Source organism: Malania oleifera, chromosome 7 (assembly GCF_029873635.1).
Source record: "Malania oleifera isolate guangnan ecotype guangnan chromosome 7, ASM2987363v1, whole genome shotgun sequence".
Lineage (NCBI taxonomy): Eukaryota > Viridiplantae > Streptophyta > Magnoliopsida > Santalales > Ximeniaceae > Malania > Malania oleifera.
The window spans coordinates 73,647,925-73,672,625 of record NC_080423.1 but is presented as its reverse complement, the minus strand read 5'-3'; the positions used below and the strand labels follow the sequence as shown (position 1 = coordinate 73,672,625).

At 39.0% G+C, this 24,701-nt stretch overlaps 1 protein-coding gene across 2 annotated transcripts in view; it reads right to left on the bottom strand.

Annotated features, from left to right (window-relative positions):
• Window positions 1-404: 404 nt before the first annotated feature.
• LOC131160078 (phosphatidate phosphatase PAH1) overlaps window positions 405-24,701 on the bottom strand; it is a 39,876-nt gene continuing 15,579 nt past the window's right edge. Inside the window, exons 6-11 of one of the 2 annotated variants that reach the window (XM_058115399.1) lie at window positions 14,311-14,397; window positions 12,861-12,933; window positions 1,402-1,445; window positions 1,159-1,287; window positions 971-1,069; window positions 405-809 (exon numbers count right to left, since the gene is read on the bottom strand). In XM_058115399.1, coding sequence (XP_057971382.1) covers window positions 753-809; window positions 971-1,069; window positions 1,159-1,287; window positions 1,402-1,445; window positions 12,861-12,933; window positions 14,311-14,397 — 489 coding nt within the window. In that variant the 3' untranslated portion in view covers window positions 405-752. Of the gene's footprint in view, window positions 1,070-1,158; window positions 1,288-1,401; window positions 1,446-12,860; window positions 12,934-14,310; window positions 14,398-24,701 lie in introns of both variants that reach the window. The other variant, XM_058115397.1, reaches the window with a different exon arrangement.

The window sequence follows — 24,701 nt, the reverse complement described above, 5'->3', positions numbered from 1 at the left end:
ATATTTATATCTGTGTTGTATGTTTATATAAATATATGAATAAAAATACACATTTTTTGTTTGGTCATCAAAAAAATGAAACATTAAATATAAAATAAATTAGCGTATAAAATTTCAATTATATATATATATATATATATATATATATAATAATTTCTAACGTACTTGAACAAATTTTTACTATTAATATTATTTGATATTAACTTAAGCACCTCATATAATTTCCTCGTACCAACTTTTATGGAGCCAAAAAAATAAAATTAAAATAATTTTTTTTTCTTGCTCTTTTCCTTTCTTTTTCTCAATTATTAGCTCCAGTACTTAGTATAATTTCCTTGGAGAACTCTTCTAACTCCCAAAAAAATGCTTCCCACCTAAAAAACATCGCGATGAACAGCAGCAGCAGCAATAACAAGAATCCTTTATACTAACTTTTATGGGGGAGAAATTAGGATTCGATACACCGCCCCGAAAAAATCAAATTGAAATAATCAAAAAGAAAAGAAATTGCATTGGCTATGTGTTGTGAGAACTTTTATTCAGAAATGGAGAATTATGACCTAACACCCCAAGTTTTAGCACAAGAGACCAATTACTGAAGAAGACATTGACACTGATAAATCACAAGGAGCAAAATTTCAGAACAAATATGGGGCAAACTGGGAGGAATGCTCTGTGAATATACACTGCAAGCCACCTCAATGCACAGATCATCTTGTTGAAAGGAAGGGAAACCCTATAACAGCTGTTACCTATGAGTCAATCTCTGGCAAAGGCATTCTCCAAAAATTCCATGAGTTGAAATCTTCCTGCAGATAGTTGAATACCATGGGTGTCATCAAATGGCAAGAAGATAAAATTACAGTGGTAAAAACGAACTCCGATCCTTATTTTCACTAATTTATTTATTTCTTTCCTGCCTTCCCTCCAAGCCCTTATTCAGTAAATATGAGGAATACAAACCCATTACCTCCTCGGCCAAAGAAGTCGGTGGGAACATGTCATTGACGAGTGTGTGTAAAGAGGTGTACGATTTCACATCAATGCGATTATTAATGGCCACTTCACCCTGTGAATAAAAGATTCAACTCCAAGTAGGAAAAAAAGATATTGAATCCCTAAATCGCAGACCATGAAGAAAAGTTGAGTGGCATATACCTTAGGGTTAATAATAAATATTTTGCCCTTTGGGATCCCAATCTTCCGGTAACTGAGCTCATCTGTATCTCTATTGCCAAAACCGGCATAGAATGGATTGTAATCAGCAGGAAAGAGTGCTCTTATATCCTGCAAAATATTAGTTATGAAACATGTATCATTGAAGACATTGGAAAAGGTCCTTACTGCATGCCAAACTTGAATTCTATGTCCACTTAAGGGATTTAGTCTTCTGATATTTACCTCCAGACATGCAATCTTGAACTCATGAGGTGCTCTTCTTATCACTGTCATCAACAATAATTTTATTAAAAAATGTAAGCTTGTTTTTGCCTTTTGAAAAAGAGGTAGATGGCATAAACACGTGAACAGAGAATCCAATAGCCAGCTAATGAGAACAATGACGATGACAATAACAACAACAAAAATAATAATATAATAATGATAATAATAATAAAATAAATAAATAAATAAACCATAAAAAAGCTTCTAATGATGGGCATAAAATATAATGAAAAGCAACATGAGACAAAGGAATGAACATTGAAAGATAAATTAAGGAATGAACATATTCGCGGTAAGTTAGGTGTAGAAGGGGTATGGACAATCGCAATGTAGACCACATAGTGTGCTAGTGAAGAAGAGTGAGTTAGTTATTGTGGAGGACAGTAGAAGGGGTAGGGGTACCAAAAATAACTTGGGAGGAGATTGTGAGTAAGGATTTAATATTCCTGAGCAAAGCAAAAAGTGAGCGAATATATTCATTATGCAAATGAATTGAGTTGACGAACCCCTACTAAGCCAATATTGAGATGCTCACAAACAATTTGGTTCTTGAGACCCTCTCACTATGAGAGGCAAGAGGCTCTTGATGTCTTGTTAGGCAAAAGGTGCAAAAAGGAGGGGGGGGGGGGGGGGGTTACTAATACTGCCTTGGAGTTTATTTGCCCTCACCAATACAGCCTATTGACCTGAGGCATTGGTCCTATCACTTAATTCAGGTTACATTAGCCTTGTTAGATTATTACTTTATCTAAAAGCTTAACTGTAAACCAACAATCTTTATCAAGCTTTAACACTTTCCCGCATGTGCAGCCTGATAGCATGTGGAGATAGAAACAAACGATAAACAATTGCTATAGGGAATATATAGACAATTAATGCAGGCAACAAGACCAAAACCTAGGAACTCCTGATACCCAGCTCTAATAACATGTTAGCTTACCAGTTTACTTAAAAGCTTAAGCTATTAAATTGTAGGCCAACAATACATATCAAGCTTTACAAGGCTAAAAAAGCCCACACCCAAACAGCCCCTACTTTTATGCCCACTATAATTAATTGAGACCAATTCAACCTCATTAAACGAGGCCATAAAGAAGCCTAATACCGGCTTATTTAAAAGACCGAGCCTGTAACTGAGTAAATCACAAGCTAAAATGAAGCCCCCTGTTCATGTTCGAGTTCAGCTCATTTATAAAAAGAGCCTCAAAGTTGGGCTTCAGAATCGCTCATCTATATAATGAACGAGCTCTTACCGAGCCAAGCTCCAAGAGTGGCCTAGTTCATTTGCAGCCCTAGCAATGAGGAATGACCAAGGTAATATCCAGTGCCTTTGCATGGCAAAGTGTCACGGGCTAAGCTTGTTCAGGGCATTATGCTTGCCTATGACCGCTTATCTCGTGTGTTTGGGATGGGTTTCCATCATGTAAATACTAGTATAGGGTTATTTTCTAGTATTTCTTTCATTGTAAGCCAAATAAGGCAGTATGACTCCTCGGTCACTTTGATGTTTCCTAGTGCTAGAGTGAGAATGGCCTAGAAAGCTCTTTAGGGGAGGGTGAGTGTTCATCAATCATTGTAAAACTCACTAGCAATTGTCAACGTGCTTAGCCTACTTGCCTCCCTCGCTAAGTACAACATGTCAACGGAGGATTTGTTAATGAATTACGTTTGCTTCAATATTTACTGCTTGGTTGCCACGGCTTTCATGAATTGATTATTATTTCCGCTGCTATCTGATTGAATGTTAATGAAAGTGCTTCGTGGACGAATGTTGGTAAACAAAAGGCTGGCTAGTTAAGCAAGAGTGCTTTAGCTAGCGCCGCACGGCCCTTCACAACGGTGTGAAAAAGGCGGACCGTGACATTTGGTATCAGAGACCAAGTCGGTGACACTTGGTGAGAGCCCAAGGTTGAGTTGCTACGTGAATTCGATTGCCTTCGTTGTTGGGTTTGGAAAGCTTTGGTAAGTGACCATGGCACCAAACAATGCTGAGAGAATCAGCGTGCTGGAAGCACAGGTTGAAGAGTCAGCCAACACTATGGCCGCGGAGGTGGCCCAGATGAGCCAAGTTGTTGATGAAGTGAGGGGATCACAAAAACATCAAGCAGGTTTGATAGGCGACATGTTAGAGGACTTTCGCCACACTGTGGAAATTTTGCAAGCCCGGATGGCAGATCTGGATGCAAAGGTAAATGTGATGGTTCTTGCTATGGGGAACTCCAACACTCCAGGAGTTAGCAAGACCAAGGTGCCAGAACCCAGGACGTATGGGGGTGCCCGAGATGCCAAGGAGTTAGAGAACTTCTTGTTTGATGTGGAGCAGTACTTTCGCGTTGTGAGGATGGCCTCAGAACAGGCAAAGGTGGATACTGCGACCATGTACTTGGTTGGTGATGCCAAACTGTGGTGGCGTACCAAGTATAGAGAAATTGAAAATGGAAGCTGTGTGATTGATAGTTGGGCAGACTTGAGGAGAGAGCTCAAGGCCCAATTCTTTCCTGAGAACGTTGAGTATAATGCAAGGAGAAAACTGAGAGATCTCAAGCATACGGGGTCAATCAGTGACTATGTGAAACAATTTTCTGCTTTAATGTTGGATATTCGGGATATGTCGGAGAAGGACAAGTTGTTCTATTTTCTAGAGGGGATGAAACCGTGGGCAAGAACTGAACTTCATAGACAAAGGGTTAAAGACTTGTCAACTGCACAAGCGGCTGCAGAACGCTTGACAGACTACGCTGGTGATGAGACCACTTCGTCCAAATGGTTTGGCGAAGAGGGAAACGGTGGAAAGTCTTTCAAGAATGGCAAACCCAAGAGTGGGGGAGCCGACCCTAATTCATCAACTTCACAGGAAGCTTCGTCGTCTCGAGGGTTCAACACACCCAATGGAAAAGGGAAGAGTAAAATTGAGTGTTTCTTGTGTCGAGGTCCTCATAGAGTTTTTGAGTGCCCTCACAAAGCATCACTTAATGCCTTACAGGCTTCCATTGTAGAACAGGCAGTGGAAGACGATGGGGAAGAGGATGATGCCCCGAGGGTGGGTTCAGTGCGGTTAGTGAATGCATTGGAAAAGCAGGCCAAAATACCAAAAGTTATATGAGCAAAAGGGTTAATGTTTGTGGACTTGAGGATAAATGGGAAGAGTACTCGCGCTATGGTGGATACGGGAGCTACTCATAATTTTGTTTCGCAGTTGGAAGCAGGAAGACTCAACTTATCCTTAGAGAAGGATACAGGACGCGTGAAAGCAGTTAACTCTGTAGCCCAGCCTACTCTGGGAGTAGCCAAGCAAGTGGCTATAAAGCTTGGACAGTGGGAAGGTCATGCGAATTTCACAGCAGTTCCATTGGATGACTATCCAGTCATTCTAGGAACGGAGTTCCTAATGGGGACGAGGGCAGTGCTGATGCCTTCGGCTAGTTCCCTGTGTCTGATGGGAGATCACTCGTGCATGGTGCAAGTCGTTGCAACGAAAGGAGACGAAGGGAAGTCCCTTTCAGCCATACAACTCAATGAAGGATTGGGTCAGGGTGAGCAGACACGTCTAGCCACGGTGGTGGTAGACAAAGAAGTAGGCCAAGAGCTGGAGCCTACGACCATCCAAGTGGTGTTGGATAAGGATAAGGAGGTGTTGCCGGATAAGCTGCCTCAAAATTTGCCTTCACGATGGACTGTGGAGCAAGAGATCGAGTTGTTATCAGGAGTGAAACCACCTGCTAAAAGGCCATGTTGGATTGCGCCTACAGAGATAGTAGAGTTGGGGAAACAGCTTGATGAAGTGGAAGCGGGATGTGTTCGCCCTTCCAAAACACCGTTGGGAGCATCGGTGTCGTTTCAGAGGAAACATGAAGAGCATCTACGGAAGGTGTTCGACAGGCTGAAGGGAAACAGTCTGAATTTGAAGAAGGAGAATTTCTCTTTCGCTCGGCGGAGCAACAAATTCCTTGGTCAAGTCGTTGAACAAGGTCGTATCCGGAGGGGTATGGAGAAGGTAAGGATGATTCAAGAACGGAAGATCCCCACGATAGTGAAGGAGTTGCGTTCCTTTCTTGGCCTTACTAGTTTCTATAGGAAGTTCCTTAAGGGGTATTCGCGGAGAATGACTCCAATGACAGGACTACTGGGGAGGTATTAGTGGCCACACACGCGGGATGATGTGGTTGATTATATCAAAACTTGTCTCACTTGCCAACAAGACAAGGGGGAGCGGAAGAAGTATGGTACTTTCATAGCCGCACCAAAGTACTATTCGGCAGAGGGGACGACACAATTGTTCCTTGTGACTATTGTGAGATATTGGGGTGCTCCCCAAGTTATTCTTTGTGACCAAGATTTAATGTTCACTGACAACTTCTTAACAGAGTTTTTCAGGATATTCAGGTCACACCTTGACATCTCTTCGAGTTATCATCGACAGACAGACGAACAGATGAAGAGATTCAGAGAGCTACTAGATGAGTACTTGTGCCACTATGTCAACGTCAACCAGATGAATGGCGTGCAACTACTTGATGTGGCTCCGTTCTGTGGCAACGCCCAAAGGCACTCAATAACCAACAAGAGCCCTTTTGTGCTTGTTATAGACCAGCTGCCGCTGTTACCTCACACAGTGGGCGAGCCGTACAGACGAAAGAGTCCCAGGGCGTACATCCACACCAGCGAAGGGAGAAAGAATGCAGAGTTTGCCCAAGCCTATCTGGAGAAGGCTTCTAAGCAGATGAAGAAGTGGGCAGATCAGGAGAGAAGACCGCAGTCTCATGTCAACTGCCTCAAGCCATTCAACGCCAACACCAACAACCTGAGCAGAAGTCAGTCAAACAGCGCAAAGTTGAAGACAGTGCAACCTGACAGACATGATGTTGAAGAGATCCTTGCAGACAGAAAGTTCATATCCTCAAGGAAGAAGCGGCAGAAGTTCCTAGTGGAGTGGAAATGCCTTAATGACAAAGAAATCAGCTGGATTTCAGTGGAAGATTTGAAGCCATTCGTGGACAAAGTTGAAGTGTACCTATCGCCAAAAGTCTACGAGGCCGTCGACCACATAAGTGGGGGAGAATGTAACGGGCTAAGCTTGTTCAGGGCATTATGCTTGCCTATGACCGCTTATCTCGTGTGTTTGGGATGGGTTTCCATAATGTAAATACTAGTATAGGGTTATTTTCTAGTATTTCTTTCATTGTAAGCCAAGTAAGGCAGTATGACTCCTCGGTCACTTTGATGTTTCCTAGTGCTAGAGTGAGAATGGCCTAGAAAGCTCTTTAGGGGAGGGTGAGTGTTCATCAATCATTGTAAAACTCACTAGCAATTGTCAACGTGCTTAGCCTACTTGCCTCCCTCGCTATGTACAACATGTCAACGGAGGATTTGTTAATGAATTACGTTTGCTTCAATATTTACTGCTTGGTTGCCACGGCTTTCATGAATTGATTATTATTTCCGCTGCTATCTGATTGAATGTTAATGAAAGTGCTTCGTGGATGAATGTTGGTAAACAAAAGGCTGGCTAGTTAAGCAAGAGTGCTTTAGCTAGCGCCGCACGGCCCTTCACAACGGTGTGAAAAAGGCGGACCGTGACACAAAGTCATGCCACCTCATGGAGAGTATATAAACCATTCACATGACATATCAAACTTGAACTAAAATGTCCATGGATGAGCATAAGGCTTAAGTACTTCATTGCAGTATTTTAGTCATTATCAGCATATGCACAACTTCTGGAACATATTGGCACCAAAAACATACTCAAGGGATGAACTGGTTAAGAAAGTTGTCAGTAATCCACATGTCACTGGTAGGTGTATGGCTATAATAACACCCATTCACCCTTAAGAATTAATTAAATTGATGCCTTGCATAAAGTGAGGAGAGTCAATATGGCAAAGAAACCATTGCGGCTACATGATTTTTGGATGAAGAAAATGGTCAACTAGGGAGCAACCAACTGCACTCTTAAAATGGCAGAAGTCCTCAAATTTTTCAGTAACAATTAATGTAACTCAAGGCTCAAGAAAAGCATGCTTAGGGATCCAAGGACACAAGGCATAGAATTTAAATTTGATGTGGGTCAAAAAATGTGCATTGGACCTCCTGTAATCTAGTCTAACTATTATTGTATTCAAGTTTTCTTTGTGTTAGAAACTTTCTGATTTTTTTCTATTTCTTGGTTAACTTTGCCAAGTGAATATATTTTGGATAAATTATATATGTTGAACATGGGTATCATATTTTGCCCATGGGTTTTACATTGCTTTTGCCCATGCATTTGTCTCAGTAGCATTTTCTTGAGTACTACAATTAGCACTCTTCCAAGAGTCTACATATATCCAGTATCTTCTACATAATCTTTCCATTTAACAGAGAACAATTTTCATAATTTTCCAGCAATAATGTTGCAATCCTAACCTTATGAGTGATGTCCAAGGAATTTTAGGTGTGACTGTTGAGGGCTAGAAAGATATCAATTTTCTAGATCCCAGCTAACTAGATGGTCCCTCCTACCTTCCTCCAGACCTGACCAAATGAAATCACACACCAACCTCTCTAAAGACCTTGCTACTTTTGAGGGAATTTTAAACAAGGAGAGGTAATAAATTGGGATGTTGGAGAAGGAAATACTAATGAGAGTGGCACAGCCCCTAAGTGAAAAGTATGCCCTCTTTCAATCCTCCAATCTCCTACACAACCTTTTTAGCACTAGGTCCCAAAAGGCTTTAGAATTTGGGTTACCTCCAAGAGGGAGGCTGAGCTAGGATAGGGGCCATTAATGGGAGGCATGACTCACTACCAATTTGAAATTCTAAAAGAACCTCACCCCCATCTTGATGTCAGAAATCCACTCTAGGACACGTTAATTTTTAAGCCCAAAATATGCTCAAATATTTTGAGCAACAAAATGACTTCCTGCAATTCTGCTTAATTGTCCTCAAGAAGGAGCCACCTGTCATCAAAAGATTGGAGGTGAGAGATCAACAATCCCTGCCTCCTCACATGATGACCTTTAATCACCCTCCCCCCTGCGCATAGAGAAATACCCTACTAAGGGCATATACAACTAGAGTGAATAGGAAATATGGGAGTCGATTGCCTCCTCTAAGTCCCCTAGAAGCCCTAAACCACTCTCTAGGTTGACCATTGACAATGACAAGTGGGTCAAGCTTAGGTCCCCAAAAGCGCTTTTCTTATACAAGACCTTGTTGAAGAAGCCCCCATTGACTATATCATAGGCTTTCTCAAAATCCAATTTAAAGAGAAGCCCCTCCATAACCCTCCTCCCCACATGGAGACCTCTAATGCCTCTGCTCTTTGAGCATGGAGAAGCATCCTACTAAGGGTGTATGCAACTAGGGTGAATAGAATAGGAGAGAGTGAAGCCCCTCGTCTAAGACCCGTAGAGGCCCTAAAACACTCCCTAGGTTGACCATTGACAATGACTGCCAAGTGGATTGAGCTTAGGCATCCCTTGATCCTTGATCCACTTTCTCCACAGGCCCCAAAGGCCTTTTATACCCAACATCTTATCCAAGAAGCCACAAGTGACCAATATCATAGGCTTTCTTAAAATCAAATTAAGAGAAGCTCCTTCCTACCCTTCCTCCTAATGTCCTTTTCCATCTCGTTAACCACCAGCACATCATCTAAGATTCATCTATCATGGATAAATGTAGATCGTGCCATGACGATGGTATCCCCTAGTATCCCCCAAGACTAGTCTATGTCTATTAGCAAGGACTTTTGACAGGGTTTCTTCTGCCTCAAAGGCCTTTTAGGCACCAAGCAAACTCCAGCCAAGGCCTCTCACCATCAATATACTTGGTGTCTCTTCAAAAAACAAAAGTTCAAAAAGGTTAGTAATCTCGACTCCAAGTTAAGATTGACCTCTCACCACCTAGCTTGAATCCAATATCAACTCTATGATGCAACTATTTCTCCTCCTCCCATTCGCTATCCTATGGAAATAACCCCAGTTACAATTTCCCTCCTTCACCCATTTCGCCCTAGACTTCTGGCACCAGCACATGAGAGCTCTCAATAAGAGCACTTCTAACTCAATATTAAGATTAGCCCTCCTGCTCTTATCCTCTTCCTCAAGAAGACCACAATCCTCTAGCCTATTGTCACAACTCACAACCCCACATCATCTCTATACAAGGGAAATCTTAGGCCTCTAAGGTTGGCTCAGGCTCCAACTATGTAAGGCGTCTTTTATAGGACAAAAATCATAAAGTCAGTGTGTCAAAGCAGACAATACCTCACTAAAGTTGGGCCAAGACCATTACATTTGATATCAGAGCCACCCTAGGAGTATTATCATGTGAGTGGATCTTACACAAAGGTGTGAGTTGCTCTGAAGAGGGCGTTAGAGATCAGAAGGGAGAGCATGTCATGATCCCACATCAAATGTGTACAAAAGGAGATCTTGGGCTTAAAAGATTGGTTTAGGCTCCAACAATGTGAGACGCCTTTTATAGGACAAAATTGTGAGGCCAGTGCATCAAACCAAACAATACCTCACCAAAGTTAGATTTTCGAAGAGGATACAAGTTTTTGCATTTGTGACATTCCCAAAAGTCTCTTTGTTCCAATCTTTCAACTTAGATTTTAGGAATTTCAACTCAAGCTCATTATTCTCAGACATAGTGAATCGATTGTTATCAATAAGGGGATCTCAAAGCCCATAGTCCTAGATAAAGAAGTCAAACTTTCCCATGCTCATAGTGGTCCTAAGGAAGGATCTTGAGACAAACACATTGAAACCCCTCCCCCTCCCCCCCACAAAAAGAGAAACAAAAAAAAAAGTAAAGACTACACAAACCAAAAATATCTACAAACTCTTCAAGAAATTGGTTCCTTCTTTGATGACATTTGGACCATACATAGAAGTGAAGCACCACTCATCCTGCACCACGAATGCCTAGGAGGTTTGCCGCGAAAATATAACCCCTCAAAGACTTCCTTAATGGATGCCATTTTAGTGCCCCAAATAACAATTTCTATTGTCCTAGAAACTTCTTATCAAGAAAGAATCAACTTCTCTTAGCTTATTTTTTCAGCTTATTTTCCTAAAGAAACAATACATCAATGGTGGCGCTAGATAATAGGTCCTTAACCACTCTCCTCTTGTCCCAACTACATAGACCTCTCACATTCCAAGAAAGGAGCTTCATTTTTACACACAAAGGCCCTCTAGGACTTACCTTTAACCGAGATAACCAATCTCCCCAACTCCCTCCTTAGTTTCTCAACCTTTTTCTATCCCTTGAATCCCATTTCCTAAGCATGATCCTCTCAACCCTTGAATTAACCAAAGAAAGGTCCAACTCTTCTAGGACTTCTTGGGCTTCTAGGTTATCCCCCACATTTCTAATAGGTCTAGGGGTAAGGAAGAACCCTCCTTTATGACTCCCTATGGAACAGGCAAATTACACATGTAAATGTCATGTCTCACATGCATTGTTTCTAGACATCGTGTCCCAAATCGAAGGATTTATGATTTGAGAATGAATTAGGTACGAGAGGAAACTACAAGTTTTCAATAAAAGTTGTACGAGTACAGGGGTTCTAGGGGTTTGATTCCCAAGAGAATGGACTAGGTTTGAACTCACAACACCCTTGAAAGTAGATTCGCAAGCTCTATCATTAGTTGATTCCCAAATTTCAGGACTCTTCAATTCCATGCATTGATCATTTTTCAGGAGTTCACTTTTCTGACAGAGGTTGTAAATAAGGAGCCCTTCATTCAGATAAAATAAGGAAGAGATCATCTGCCTTCATCCTATGAGTATTCTCCCTCAAATGGGACAATTTTTTTGTCATTGTTCTTATCTAAAACCCCAACCCTAAATCTTCTATGGACTGCTTGTTTATTGACTCAAGAAGCTAATGAACACTATGGCATTTACCCAACATACAAAACAATCAAGACTAGACATGGAACTCAAAGTATGAATCAATTGTTTTAACTTGTTCATCGTAGGATGACCAAGGCGTGAATTTGAAGTTTTGAACCAGCAACAATGCATGCAAAAAAGGAGATAGGGACTCAAAGTAGTAAAGTGCACCAGTCTCCTACTCTCCACCAATCGTCTTCCTCGCCTTAAAAGTTTTGAATAACAATAAATAAGGGGAATCTGTTAATTCTAGCTTTAATTTTTAATTTTAAAAACAGACATGAGATTAAAAGGGGAATCTTGGAACATAAAAATTTAAAGAGAGAGAGAGAGAGGAAGCAAGATCTAACGTCATCATTCTCCTTAGTAGTGGACCATCAAGTAATGAAAGGTAGGTTTTCAAATTACTAGACAGCAGAAAATAAGTTGACTATACCCGTTATATGGTCAATGGCAGCAAAATCTCTGACCCACACGCAGTGGGAGAGAAAACAATGGGAAGAGAATCTTGATGGGATGCCTAATATTGCAGTAGGTTCGAATACTCTTCCTTTAAGACAGGCATAATACAATTGCTCGGCAATGGCTCACATAATAGGAATAGAATTTTAATGGTTAGCATTGGCAACAAGTGGGAGGCTTACCATGAAGATCCTAGCACTATTCAATCATATGACCCTCGTCCAAAATAAGCACACTTGCATGGAGTAGGACTACCACATCATCCTCTCCACAGTTACCCAAAGCACCCTGCAGTGGTGTGGGCAACCGTCCTACAGTGCCAGACATGTATAGGGTTGTCAAGTTTAAGGCTCAGTGTAGTGGTGATTGCAACACTTACGGATTAAGTTCTAGGATCAAGTTCTATACCATGCTAAGAATGTTTAGTGAACTAGAAAACCTAATCACAGCATAGGTCTCCCTCTTTATTGATTGTGTCATGTACATAACAATGACCACCATTACCTACTCACACTAAGAACATGGCTGTAGTGCTAACTAAATGACCAGTAACAACTAAAAGTACATAGTAAAGAAATTTTATTCAAGACCAAAGAAAAACAGTAAAGAGTTCAAAAATCAAAAGATCAGACAAGTTTAAAAATGGATGTCAAACTTTGTTTTAAATTACAAAAGTTCCCTCTTGAAGTTTGTGTTGAATTCACACATTGTTGGTGAGAGCTGATGATTACAAGCTGCAAGAGCACGTCACCAAAGCTTGTTCAATGAAAAGATAACGGCAACCAATCTATTTAGAAAAATACAGAAAAATCTATGACATAAGCACATATCTTGTCATATGAATTTATTTGTCTTGATTCTATCACAAAGCAAATGACTTCTTCAGTAAACAACCAAACAGATATCATATTTTGCTCAAGCTGTAAAAGCATTTCCCACCTAGAGCTGTAACCATAAACAGCCATACGGCAAAAAATAATACAAGCTAAAGCAGTTCCACATGTTAGACAACAACAAAACAGTTCTTCACTGAGCAAAATAAGTCTCCAGGGAATAGGACCGCACCTTCTCGGTACAGTGAGGGAAATAAACCATCAGGTGAAATGACAACAGGTCCATTTGGTAAAGCTTTTCCGTCCTGCAAGCATGAAAGTGTTATCAATTTCACTTTATATAGTTTTCTTAGCATTTAGCAGCACCTTACGCCCAAACCTAATCTAAACCAAGAGTCAAATACCAACTGCACATAAAGAACCATCACAAGAGCCATGGTTATCAGAATCTCAATCTAGATCTAGCGATCCTACACGTACGATCCAGACTTGCCAAACTGATCCAGATCCTAAGAAGAGTCTTAATCAAGTAGGATCCCAGTAGCAACCAATCTGGACCCTCAGGGTCTTAGGATCGCAATACTACGTGGGATCCTACCAGTACTACTTGTGCAATGGAATATGGATTTTTTATGTTAAGGATTTTAAAGAAAAAGGCCCAATATATATTTTTATTGGCCCAAACATTTTACTTTTGCAATAGACACAAAACTTGGTCCAATTTGGCCAAATGCATCAAAATTAGGGCAAAGTGATGAGCATGTCCTGGGATTTGTTCAATCCAAGTCAAGTGAGCAGTTGACTATCACTTGAAAGCTCTCTTCCTTAGAAGTCAAAAGCTCTTTGAGAGCTTAGAGTTCTAGATAGGCAAATCACAGTTGTCTATTAGCAGGCTGGCACTACTCCTAGCAATAGTAGAGGCTAGCTGAGAGCTTTGAGTTCAGTGGAGAGCTTCAACAAATAGGAAGTTGTACAGACAGGTTAAGAGCTTAAGTTTCAGTCTCGTAGCAGTTACGCATTACTTTTGTTGTTTTTTACTTTCTTCCTTTTGCCCTTTTTCCCCCAAAGTATAGAGCATATAGCTTTCTTTTTCTTCTTCTTTTCTTTTCAACTAACAAAAAGTTCTTCTTTCAACAAAAAGCTTTTCAGATTTTTTTTTGAGTCAAAATTGTTAAAGGAAAAACCAACTAGGTCTTAGTAGCAAGTTAGCCATATTCCTCAAATTTGTTTTGATTTCTTAAACTTACTACCAAGATTTTAGGCTTATTTTAGTGACAGTTGTCGTAAAATGTGAAATACCAAAGTTTTTAATTTATTTCACATTGTAAGCAGAATCTTATGATCCACGATCCAATCCTGCAGACCCCTCCAACAATCCTACATAGGATCCCAATTCTAACAACCTTTGCGAGAGCTTAATAGCCCCTATTATTGAATCCAGGTATCTATACAGAATCAATTGTTCCACATAAGCAAGGATCCGAAGCCAATATTGAAACTAGAAGACATTGCATGACAAACTTTTAATGGCAACAATTAGGCAAATGCTGACGAGAAACTTCTGAATTATCATTTCCCCTCCACATTTTAATAACTTCAATAATTATCGTATTCAAATAAAATTGTAAAAATAAATTCAATATGAATGCAAAAGAATACTAATAAAAACATTGCGATAGTACCTGTTTCAGATTGAGTAAGAAACTTCTTGTAAGATATGCTTGAACAATTGCACGGGCACTTAGAAATAGTAGATGATATCCATTTTCCTGTAGTAAATATGGAAATCAATACTAAAAATCATTTTTAAAAAATAAAAATCATTCAACTGCAATAAACATATCAAACATACTCAGTTTTCTTTGTGCACACACAAAACCTCCCAAACCATTATATTTCCATGCATTCTCCGTTAAGCCTTGTTGGTTTCACAAATGGTGGCTTTACAATTGGTGGGAGAAATTCTATGATAAATATTTCAAGTCAATTTTTGTGACAATAATGCTCCTAATATTAGAATAGAAGGCGGTACTAATAACACAAATAAATATTTTCATTAATATTATGTGATCATTTCAACAAGGAAATTTAAACAAAATTTATTTAATGGTATTTTAATTTGGGGGAAGAAAGACACATTTCTCAAAAAGAAGTGTCTTTGGGATCCTAGTGTAGGAAGAAATTTACTTTGGGATTAGTAATCAATGAATCTAACCTTTTTCATAAATACCCTTTTGATGAATTCAGGTTGGATGCTTATTATTGCCAACATATAAAATTTAATGCTAGTTAAGTTATCAGCCTTTTTCCATGTATGACAATAGATATACTGAGAATGTTCTTTTGGAAGTGTCTTGTTAGTAATATCTTTTTAACTAAGAATTGGCAGTATATGAACTTAAACATTGAGGGGTTGTTTGGTTCGCAGCATCAAAAACATTCCCATGGAATAACATTCCTAGAATCTCATTCCAAGGAAAAGGTTGTTTGACTTGTGGGAATATTTTTGTTTGGTTCACGTTGTAAGATTCCCAAGAATATACATAGGATTCTCATGCCAGTGTTTGGTTCAACATGAGAATCCTAGCAGGTATTTTAAGAAGATGACCATCATACCCTCAACATGTGTGTAGCTAATATATGAAGAACAATGATATTTTTCAACCCAAAAATCTACTAAAAATACAATACAACAACAACAAAACCAAGCCTTAAGTCCCACTAGGTGGGCTTGGTTACATGAATCCTTTTCCGCCAATTTATGTGATTATGGACAATTTCCTTCAACAAATTCAGGGCTATTAAATTTTTACTATCTCATTCCTAGTTATTTTAGGTTTACTCCTACTCCTTTTACTGTGCTTCACAGACTACAATAGCTAATTCACTCTTTCTCACTGGCATGCCCAAACCATTTGAGTCAACTCTCCCCCTTATCTTCTACAGGAGCTATGCCTAAAAATTGGTATCCTAAAATGTTCAACAACTCTAAATTTAAAACATTTAACACTTAATAATGATTAACCAAAATAATTGAGGGCAATAATAATATTATTTCTATTTAATAAATTACAAATGTCAAGAAGACTTTTAATAGGCATTTTAAAAATAATTTATATCTTTAGTTAAAATTTTATATATATTTTTTCTAATTAACAATAATTATTTATACTAATTCAAAGTTTTTACTTTTATTTTATTAATAATTTATTATTTTAAATATAATAATCATGTGTGATTATATCATATCATTGCGCATTGTTCTCCAAAAGCCAAATTAGTGAGGGCACTTTGGTCCAAAAATTAGAATTCCCATAAAACTTATCCATAGCAGGAGGTGGGAATGCCCATGTTTCATGGGATCCCTTTTATTCCCAAGAAAGTGAACACGCCTACCACATCAGATTCCCATAATCAAACGTGGGAATGGGCATCACGTTCCCAAGAATTTTGAAAATGGAACAAACCAAACGCCCCCTTAAGGGTTTATGATCACTACAAAAGTTCAGCCTTGCAAATGAAAGGCCCTGTAAAAGGAAGAAAAAAAAAAAAGAAACTATCCCTTGAAAATTCAGAGGGGAAGTTGACATTGTATGGAACATCTACACTATTTTAAAGACCTTAGTGCACTGCTCCAGGTTCTACAAAATTGCACTTAGATCTTACATCTATGCTGTTTTTGAGACTCTGTTATCATAGGTTATGGAATCTCTGGAAAGGATATTCAAACCCTGAGGTTAGATTTGGTTCACGGAATGAATTTCTCATGAATAGAGTTGTTATAATATAAGAACTATAGTTTGTATTAAAAAAATATGTTATTATCATACACAAATTCTAAAACTTTTAATGAATCTATAATAAGGAATAGACAAGGATTAGCTATTCCCAAATTTCACCACGTCTATTCCTTTCACATGTGAGATGAAACAATAAGGAATAGACAACGAATAACTCATACCTCTATTCCCAAATTTCTCACTGTATTATATCTTATCCCTAGCAATATCTATTCTTTAAACCAAACATAACCGAAGGCTATGTTTGGTTCCTGGATTTCGTGCAATAACGGAACAGACATTTGGCATTTCCCTCAAAATGCCCATCAGCTGTATGGTTGACCTTAAAACATAGAAATAAGCATCTAGATCAACGGGACCACTCAGTTTCCAACTTCCAAGATAGAATTGGACAGAGAAAATTGAAGACAAAAAACACCTATTTTTTTCTCAATTGCTATAATATTTCAATATAAAATAGTATATAGCAGTATCAAAAATAAAAATTACACATTATTTACTTTGTATAAATTATGAATTGTTTTTACTCAAGGGCATTTCAGTCAATTACATATTTTACATCTTATCTTTATTGCATCCAAACATTCTGAACAAGATAACCAAACACTGTAAATGGGGAGGTCTGCGAATTAAGCTTTGCAAAAGAAACCTCAAGGAAGTATTTTTTTTTTGTAATACATTGAAGAAAACAAAACAGTGGAAATACATCTGTGCTTGCTATAATTTTTTTTGAGGTTTCAATGGATCCTGATATCTTTCCAAAAGAACGTATATTTCTTTACTAATTCCTATTGTGGCATGTTCTACCAATATGACTAAAAGCTAATAGCCTGTCACACACGCCTCCAACTTGGAGCTCCAATAATGAAAATTATTTCCAAAACAAGAATAATAATAAATTTCTTTTTTTTTTAATAGAAAAAGAATAGATTTCATTAGAAATAGAAGAATTTACAAAGAGGAGAATAAGACGTCTCAAAAAAAATTCTAGAAAAAAACCATAAAAAAGAAAGAACAATTCTCCAATCTTGCCGAATTTCTGAGAAACTCACTCCCTTATAGCAACCAGAGCCAACGCACCATTAAGAAGCCAAATAGTGAATCTTATCCCAAACCAACCATCTGCTCAATTTTACCCCAGAAAAATTTGTGCATTTAGCTCCAAGCCTCCAACCATAAACTCCACAGCACTGCAAAATTCCAGCTTTAACAGAGCAGTCCTATCTTTTTTCCTTCCGAAGCCCTCAAATGAGATAGCCAACATTCCATACACCGTTGCTGGACAAACCCAAGCTTCTCCCAACACACGAATTCCAGATGTTCCAAGAAAAATCAGAATGTAAAACAAATGAGGAGCCGAATTGGAATTCAAAGAACAAAGCACACAAATATCTAAAGATAAAACCTTCAAAAGTCTCCTAATTTGCAACAGATTATTAGTATTGATTCTATTAAACACAGTCAGTCAAATGAAAGCCTTAATCTTTGGGAGAGCTTTTACCTTCCAAATACTTGAAAATTGAAATCAGAATAGGTTTTCTGTATTTCTTGAATGAATAATTTGTACAAGCCAATGCATTATACTTATAATACAATCGGGTATGCTAACGATGGAAACAATCTCCTAAAATAATATTTCTCAATAATAGACAATTCTCTACATAAATATCCCCTAAATCACTCCAAGAAACTTGGGATTTCTACACTCCCCCTCAAGTTGGATCATAAATATTGATTATATCCAACTTGCAAATGCAATCATCAAAACTTTGTCGGGCTAACCCTTTGGTAAAGATGTTTGCTATTTGTTCCTTGGAAGGAACATAAGTCATACAAATGGTTCCTTCTTCAACCTTTTCTTTGATAAAGTGTCGGTCCACTTCTACATGCTTAGTCTTGTCATGTTGAACTAGATTGAAAAAAGATACTGACGGTTGCTTTGTTATCACAGTAGAGTTTGATAGGGAATTTGACCGTGATCTGTAGTTCTTCCAAAAGTTTCTGTAACCATAGTCCTTCACATATCCCTTGTGCAACTGCCCCGAACTCAGCTTCAGCAGTACTTTGAGACACTACATTCTATTTTTTTACTCCTCCAATTCACCAAATTTCCCCATACAAAGGTGCAATATCCGATAGTAGACCTTCTATCTTCCGCTGATCCTGCCCAATCAGCATCTGTGAAAACTTCTACTTCCTTGCTTTTACACTTCTTGAAGAAGAGTCATTTGCCCAGAGAACCCTTGAGATACCTGAGAATCTTGTACACAACCTCTAGGTGAGTCTCATTTGGTGAATGCATGTGTTGGCTTACCACACTTACTGCAAATGCGATGTCGGGTCTGGTATGTGATTGATAGATTAGTTTACCAACCAATCTCTGATACCTCTCCTTTTCAACCGATATTCCACAGTCTTCAACTCTCTTTACTGCTTCAATGGGAGTCTCTCAGTTAGGAGATCAAGGATATACTTTCACTGAGAGACATTGATACCCTTTTTTGATCAAGCAACTTCTATTCCCAAGAAGTACCGCATTTGTCCTAGGTCTTTAACTTCAAACTCAGCAGCTAGAACTTTCTTCAATCTTTCCAACTCCACTATGTCATCTCCAATTAGGATTATATCATCAACATACACAATCAAAATTGTTTTCTTCCCACTTTTATACTGTTGGAACTGTCGAACCATGCTCTAGGAGATTTCTTGAGTCCATACAGGAACTTCTTGAGTTTACATACTCTATTTTCTTCACCTTTCTTACTGAAACCTAGTGGTATCATCATGTAGACTTCTTCTTCTAACTTGCCACTTAAAAATGCATTCTTAATGTCAAGTTGCTAAAGTGGCCAATCCAAGTTGGCTGCCAAGGAAAGGAGAACCCGAACTGTATTCAATTTTGCCACTAGTTCAAACGTCTCCATGTAGTCAATACCATAGGTCTGTGTAAACCCTTTTGCAACAATACGGACTTTATACCGTTCAACTGTCCCATCAACTCTATATTTCACTGTGAAGACCCATTTGCAGCCTACTGGCTTCTTCCCTCTCGGCAAATTCATAACATTCCAAGTTCCATTCTTTTCCAGGACCCGCACTTCCTCCATGACGGCTTCCCTCAATTCAGGAATCTCCAAGGCTTCTTGGATATTCTTGGGAATTTTTATCTTGTCAAGGTTAGAGCTAAAAGCACGAAACCTTGTAGACAGAGTTTTATAAGACATGAATTTTGAAATGGGCTGGAGAGTACATGACCTAGTTTGTTTTCTGAGAGCAATGGGTAAATTGATGTCATCAGGTGCAAACTTATTAGAAGGAAGCTCATGGCCATTTGGATCTATTACCTGATCAAGATTGGGCGTGGACTCATGGTTGCTCGAAGCTATCACCGGTTCCAACTCTCTTGGTGCCTCAGGTATGAGATTCTCCCTGTTCTTTGATTTTGGCTTCCTTGAGTAAACCAGTATCTCCTTGTTATTTTATTTTTCTACATCTCCCCCTGAGTTTAAGTGGTCTTTTGTACATGACAAATCAAGGAATGGTGTAATGACAGTGGTGTTGACAAACTCAGTGTATGACATAGATTCATTAACAGAGAAATCAAAGAACCGATCTTCACTCCAATTCTCCCCTTGAAGAGAGGGCTTTTGGAAGTACGGAGTGGTTTCAAAGAATGTGACATCAAGGCTAACAAACAATTTTTTTGTGACAGGATCATAACATTTGTAGCCTTTCTGAGTATGAGAGTAACCAATAAAAACACACTTAATGATGTGAGGTTCCAATTTATCCCTATTGTGAGCATGAACATGTACAAATGCAGTACACCCAAAAATTTTTAGGGAAAGATTGGAGTTGAGCCAAGAGTTAGGAAAACATTCTTGGAATTTTTGGAGAAAAGTGGCAAAAGAAAGAGCCCAACTAGACATTCTATTAATGATATATGCAGCTGTTAAAATGGTATTGGCCCAAAAATATTTTTTCATATTTGTAGTGAATATCAGTGCCCGAGCTACTTCAAGAATATGCCTATTTTTGCATTCAGCAACCCCATTTTGTTGAGGGGTATCCACACATGGATGATTCCATTTTCTCGAAGATAATTTCCCAAGATGTTATTGAAATATTCTTTACCGTTATTAGTATGTAAGATTTGAATGTGAGTTTGAAATTGTGTTTGAATCATGGAGTGGAAATTGATAAAAATAGGAACGGACTTCAGATTTAACTTTCAACGGGTAAACCCAACAAATACAAGTGTGATCATCCATAAAAGTAACAAAACCATTTCGTGTGAGTGCAATTGAAAAGCGTGAGGACCCCCCATAAATCACTGTGAATCATAATAAAAGGTCTAGATGGTTTATATGTGGATTCTGGAAAGGAATTACGTTGGTGTTTTACAAGTTCACAAATCTCACACTGAAATCAAAAGACGTCTTATTTGAACAAATGGAACGAAATAGTATTGAAAATTTGGATGACCCATCCTAGAATGTCATAACAAAATTTCACTATCCCTAGAAACAGATACAGAATCTCAAATAGCAGTTTGACATTGTTCATTCATATTCGCCTCCTCAAAGTAGTAAGTCCCTCACACTCCTTAGCACTGCCAATCGTCTTCCCCGATGATAGGTCCTAGAAAACACAATGAGAGGAAACGAATTTAGCATAGCAATTGGAATTTTTTGTCAACTAGCTAATGGATAGCAAATTGCAAGAGAACCTAGGTACGTGTAGGACAAATTCTAGAGTTATAGAGTCAGAGATTCAAATACTCCCTTTGCCTGCAACAGATGAGAGTGATCCATACGCAATTTTAACTGTCAAATTTCCAGTACAAGGTGAATAGGATGAGAACAGATGATAGGTATCGGTCATATGATCAGAAGCACCAAAATCAATTATCTTTGGTGATTTGTAATGAGAGATGGTATTTAAGGCTATCAAAAAATTACCTTGGTGGGCTAAATAAACAGAAGGAATACGTGTGGAAGACTGACCCCATGTTTGAATGGTAGAGAACATTTTATAGAGTTGCTCCAATTGTTTTGGATTGAATGCGCCACTTGAAGTGGAATTATTATTTTTCTCACCTTGTGGTTTCTCAGCTGGGTTATCAATGGCAGCTTGGTAGCCACGATTTTTGGGATTCTGTCTCGGCTTCCAATCTGCGGGCTTCCCATGTATTTCGCAGAAATTATATTTTGAGTGGCCCAACTTGCGGTAGTGCTCACACTTGGGTCTTCCTTTTTGCATTTTCTGGCTTGTCCCAGCAGGAGTTCCTCTTGAAATGAGGGCAAACATTTCGGGCCCATTGTTTCCGATCAGAATCAGCTCCTTTAACACATCTTTGTGCCGATTCTCCTCTTGCCTCACCTCCAAGAAAACTTCCCGAGTTGAAGGCAGAAGACGTCGGCCGAAAATCCTCCCTCGCACCTCGTCCAAGTCTCAATTGAGTCCCGCCAAAAATTCGAAGACTTGTTCATTCTCGAGTCTTTTCTTGTATTGGGCACTGTCTCCAGGGCATTCCCATTCTTCCTTAATGCTCAGGTCGAGTTCTTGCCAAAGATTCGTCATCTCTATATAGTAGTCTGTGACTTCTCTTTCTCCTTTCCGCATCTGCCATAACTGAGTTTTGATCTCAAAGATTTGAGAGTAGCTTTCAACGTCTGAGTATGTCTCTCGGACAGCATCCCAGACGTCCTTCGCTGACGGTAGGAACAGATAGGTATTGTCGATTGAAGGTTTCAAGGAGTTCACCAGCCACACAGTCACCATGGAGTTCTCGAACTTCCACTTCTGCAGAGCTGCAGTGTCAGTTGAGGCGGGCTTCTTCTTCTCGCCGGTAAGGTAGCCTAACTTTCCTTTGTGGTCAATCACGAGTTTGATTGACTGAGCCCATTCACGGAAATTCTTTCCGTTCAGTCTCTCCACTGAGAGTGGAAAGGACGAGCTGTCTAGCCCATTCGAAGTCAAGGTGGAGGTGGCTTTAGTCTCGCCGTCAAGAGCTTCGGAGGTGCTCAACCCTATACTATTGACGGTTCCTTCTGCCATCGTTGACTAGGATTATAGAAACCCTAGCTCTGATACTATGAAATCAGAATAGGTTTTCTGTATTTCTTGAATGAATAATTTGTACAAGTCGATACATTATACTTATAATACAATCGGGTACGCTAAAGATGGAAACAATCTCCTAAAATAATCGCTCTCAATAATAGACAATTCTATACATAAATATCCCGTAAATCACTCCAAGAAACTCGGGATTTCTACAAAAATAAAGGAAAGCAAGAGTTGGAACAAGTCAAAAACTCAAAAAAAAAAAAAAAAAAAAGTTTATATGAATAACCTTTGAAAGATCCAAAGCCCAAGACCGAGTATCCCAATCCAAAGAAAGATGACTATGATTCAAAAACAACAAGGAGGAAAGTTCCATCATCACTTTATCATTAAGAGATCTTCCGAAATAAAAGTTCCAAGAAACCAAAGGGCTACCCAAATCAACCACTATGAAAAAAAAATCATACTTTCTTTCCCTGAGTCAAATCGGGAGACATGAGGAATAGATGAGGATAGAACATCATTCCCCAACCAGGAATCTTTCCAAAAGTGAATCTGAGAAGCCCTCCCACAACAAAATTAATGTGAGTGAATAAGGGACAAATATAAGAAATATATTTCCATGGAATTTCCAAAGAACATCACAAACTAACAATGGTATCATGGTATCCCAACTATTCACATCCAACCAATGCTAACTTTTAATCACTTTATGCCAAAGGGAATGATCTTCTAAGGGAAAACACCATATAGAGCGATGTTTTTAAATTTCCAAGACTTAGACCTCCATCATATTTTGACCTGCAAATCTCCTCCCACCTAACTAAATGATCCCCAAAACCCCCAACTCCTAACTATAAGAAATCTCTCATTATTTTCTCAATTTTATTCGCAATCCCCACTAGAATTTTAAAAATTGACCAATAACACAATGGAATGCTAGATAAACAAGCCTAGATAAGGGTAATTATGCTCCCAAGGGAAAAAAGTGCCCCCTCCAAACCATCCAACCTCTTGGCCACTCTTCCCACCACCAAATTCCAAAAATCCATGGATCTAGGATTGCCCCCTAAAGGGACTCCTAAAATAACTCAAAGGCCACCCTAAAAGACCACACTCAGCTCTGAAGCTTGCTCCCTAGCACACTCAAGAGGCATATCATGTTGGCTAGACCACTTTTCCACAAATTTATTTTCAGCCCTAACACCCTCTCAAAAACATGGAGAATACCCAAAATACATCCAAAAGAGTGGACCTATGTTCCTCTAGAAAGAAAATGGTATGACCAAAAAATTGAAGATGAGAAACCACCACACCCTCTCTCCCACTTTCAAACATTTCACCAGGCCCCGATTCACAGCACTATCCACCATTCTACTCAACATATCAGCTACTAGAACAAAAAAAATTGGTGAGAGTGCGTCTCCTTGTCAAATGTCTCTAGAAGCTCTATACCAAGACTTAGTTTCCCCATTCATGACAATGGAGAACAACACATTGGATAAACAACCCCTTGACCACGGGTGCCACCACTCACCAAAACCCTATCTAGTAAAGATATTGTCCAAACAACTCCAAGTAACTCAATCATAAGCCTTTTCAAAATCCAATTTGAATATGAAACCCCTCTTCTTCCTCCTCCAAATATCCTCCACCACCTCAATGTCCACCAAAATGGTTTCCACTATTTGTCTACATCCCCCCTCTCCCCCCCCCCCCCCAAAAAAAAAAAATCTATCAAACACTGCACTCAGCCTACTAGCTAGAACTTTGATGATAATCTTATATAAACATTGAAGACTAGGCTAATAGGTCTACAGCCCTCTACTTTAATAGACCTAGATTTCTTAGGCACTAGGGTAATAAAATTAGATTTAATGCTCTTTCTCAGAATCCCATTCCCATAAAATTCATGGAATACTTCAAGCAAATCATCCTTCCGAGTATGGCTAAACCCTTCCTAACCCCTCCCTATGTCTTCTTCCCACGAACTTCTCACTAAAGGCTTAAAAGAAGCATGGTCCACCACATATTCTCAAACCTAAAAGGAGTGTGACCCATGAAATCCTGCTAGATTCCAACACAATATGGAAATTATCAAAAGTAGGTCTCATGAGAACAGTTTGAGTAGGGTTGGAAAATTCATCTTTCTAGTCACTACAAAACAGAAATCTATCCAATCAACTAGCCATCGCTCTAGCCAC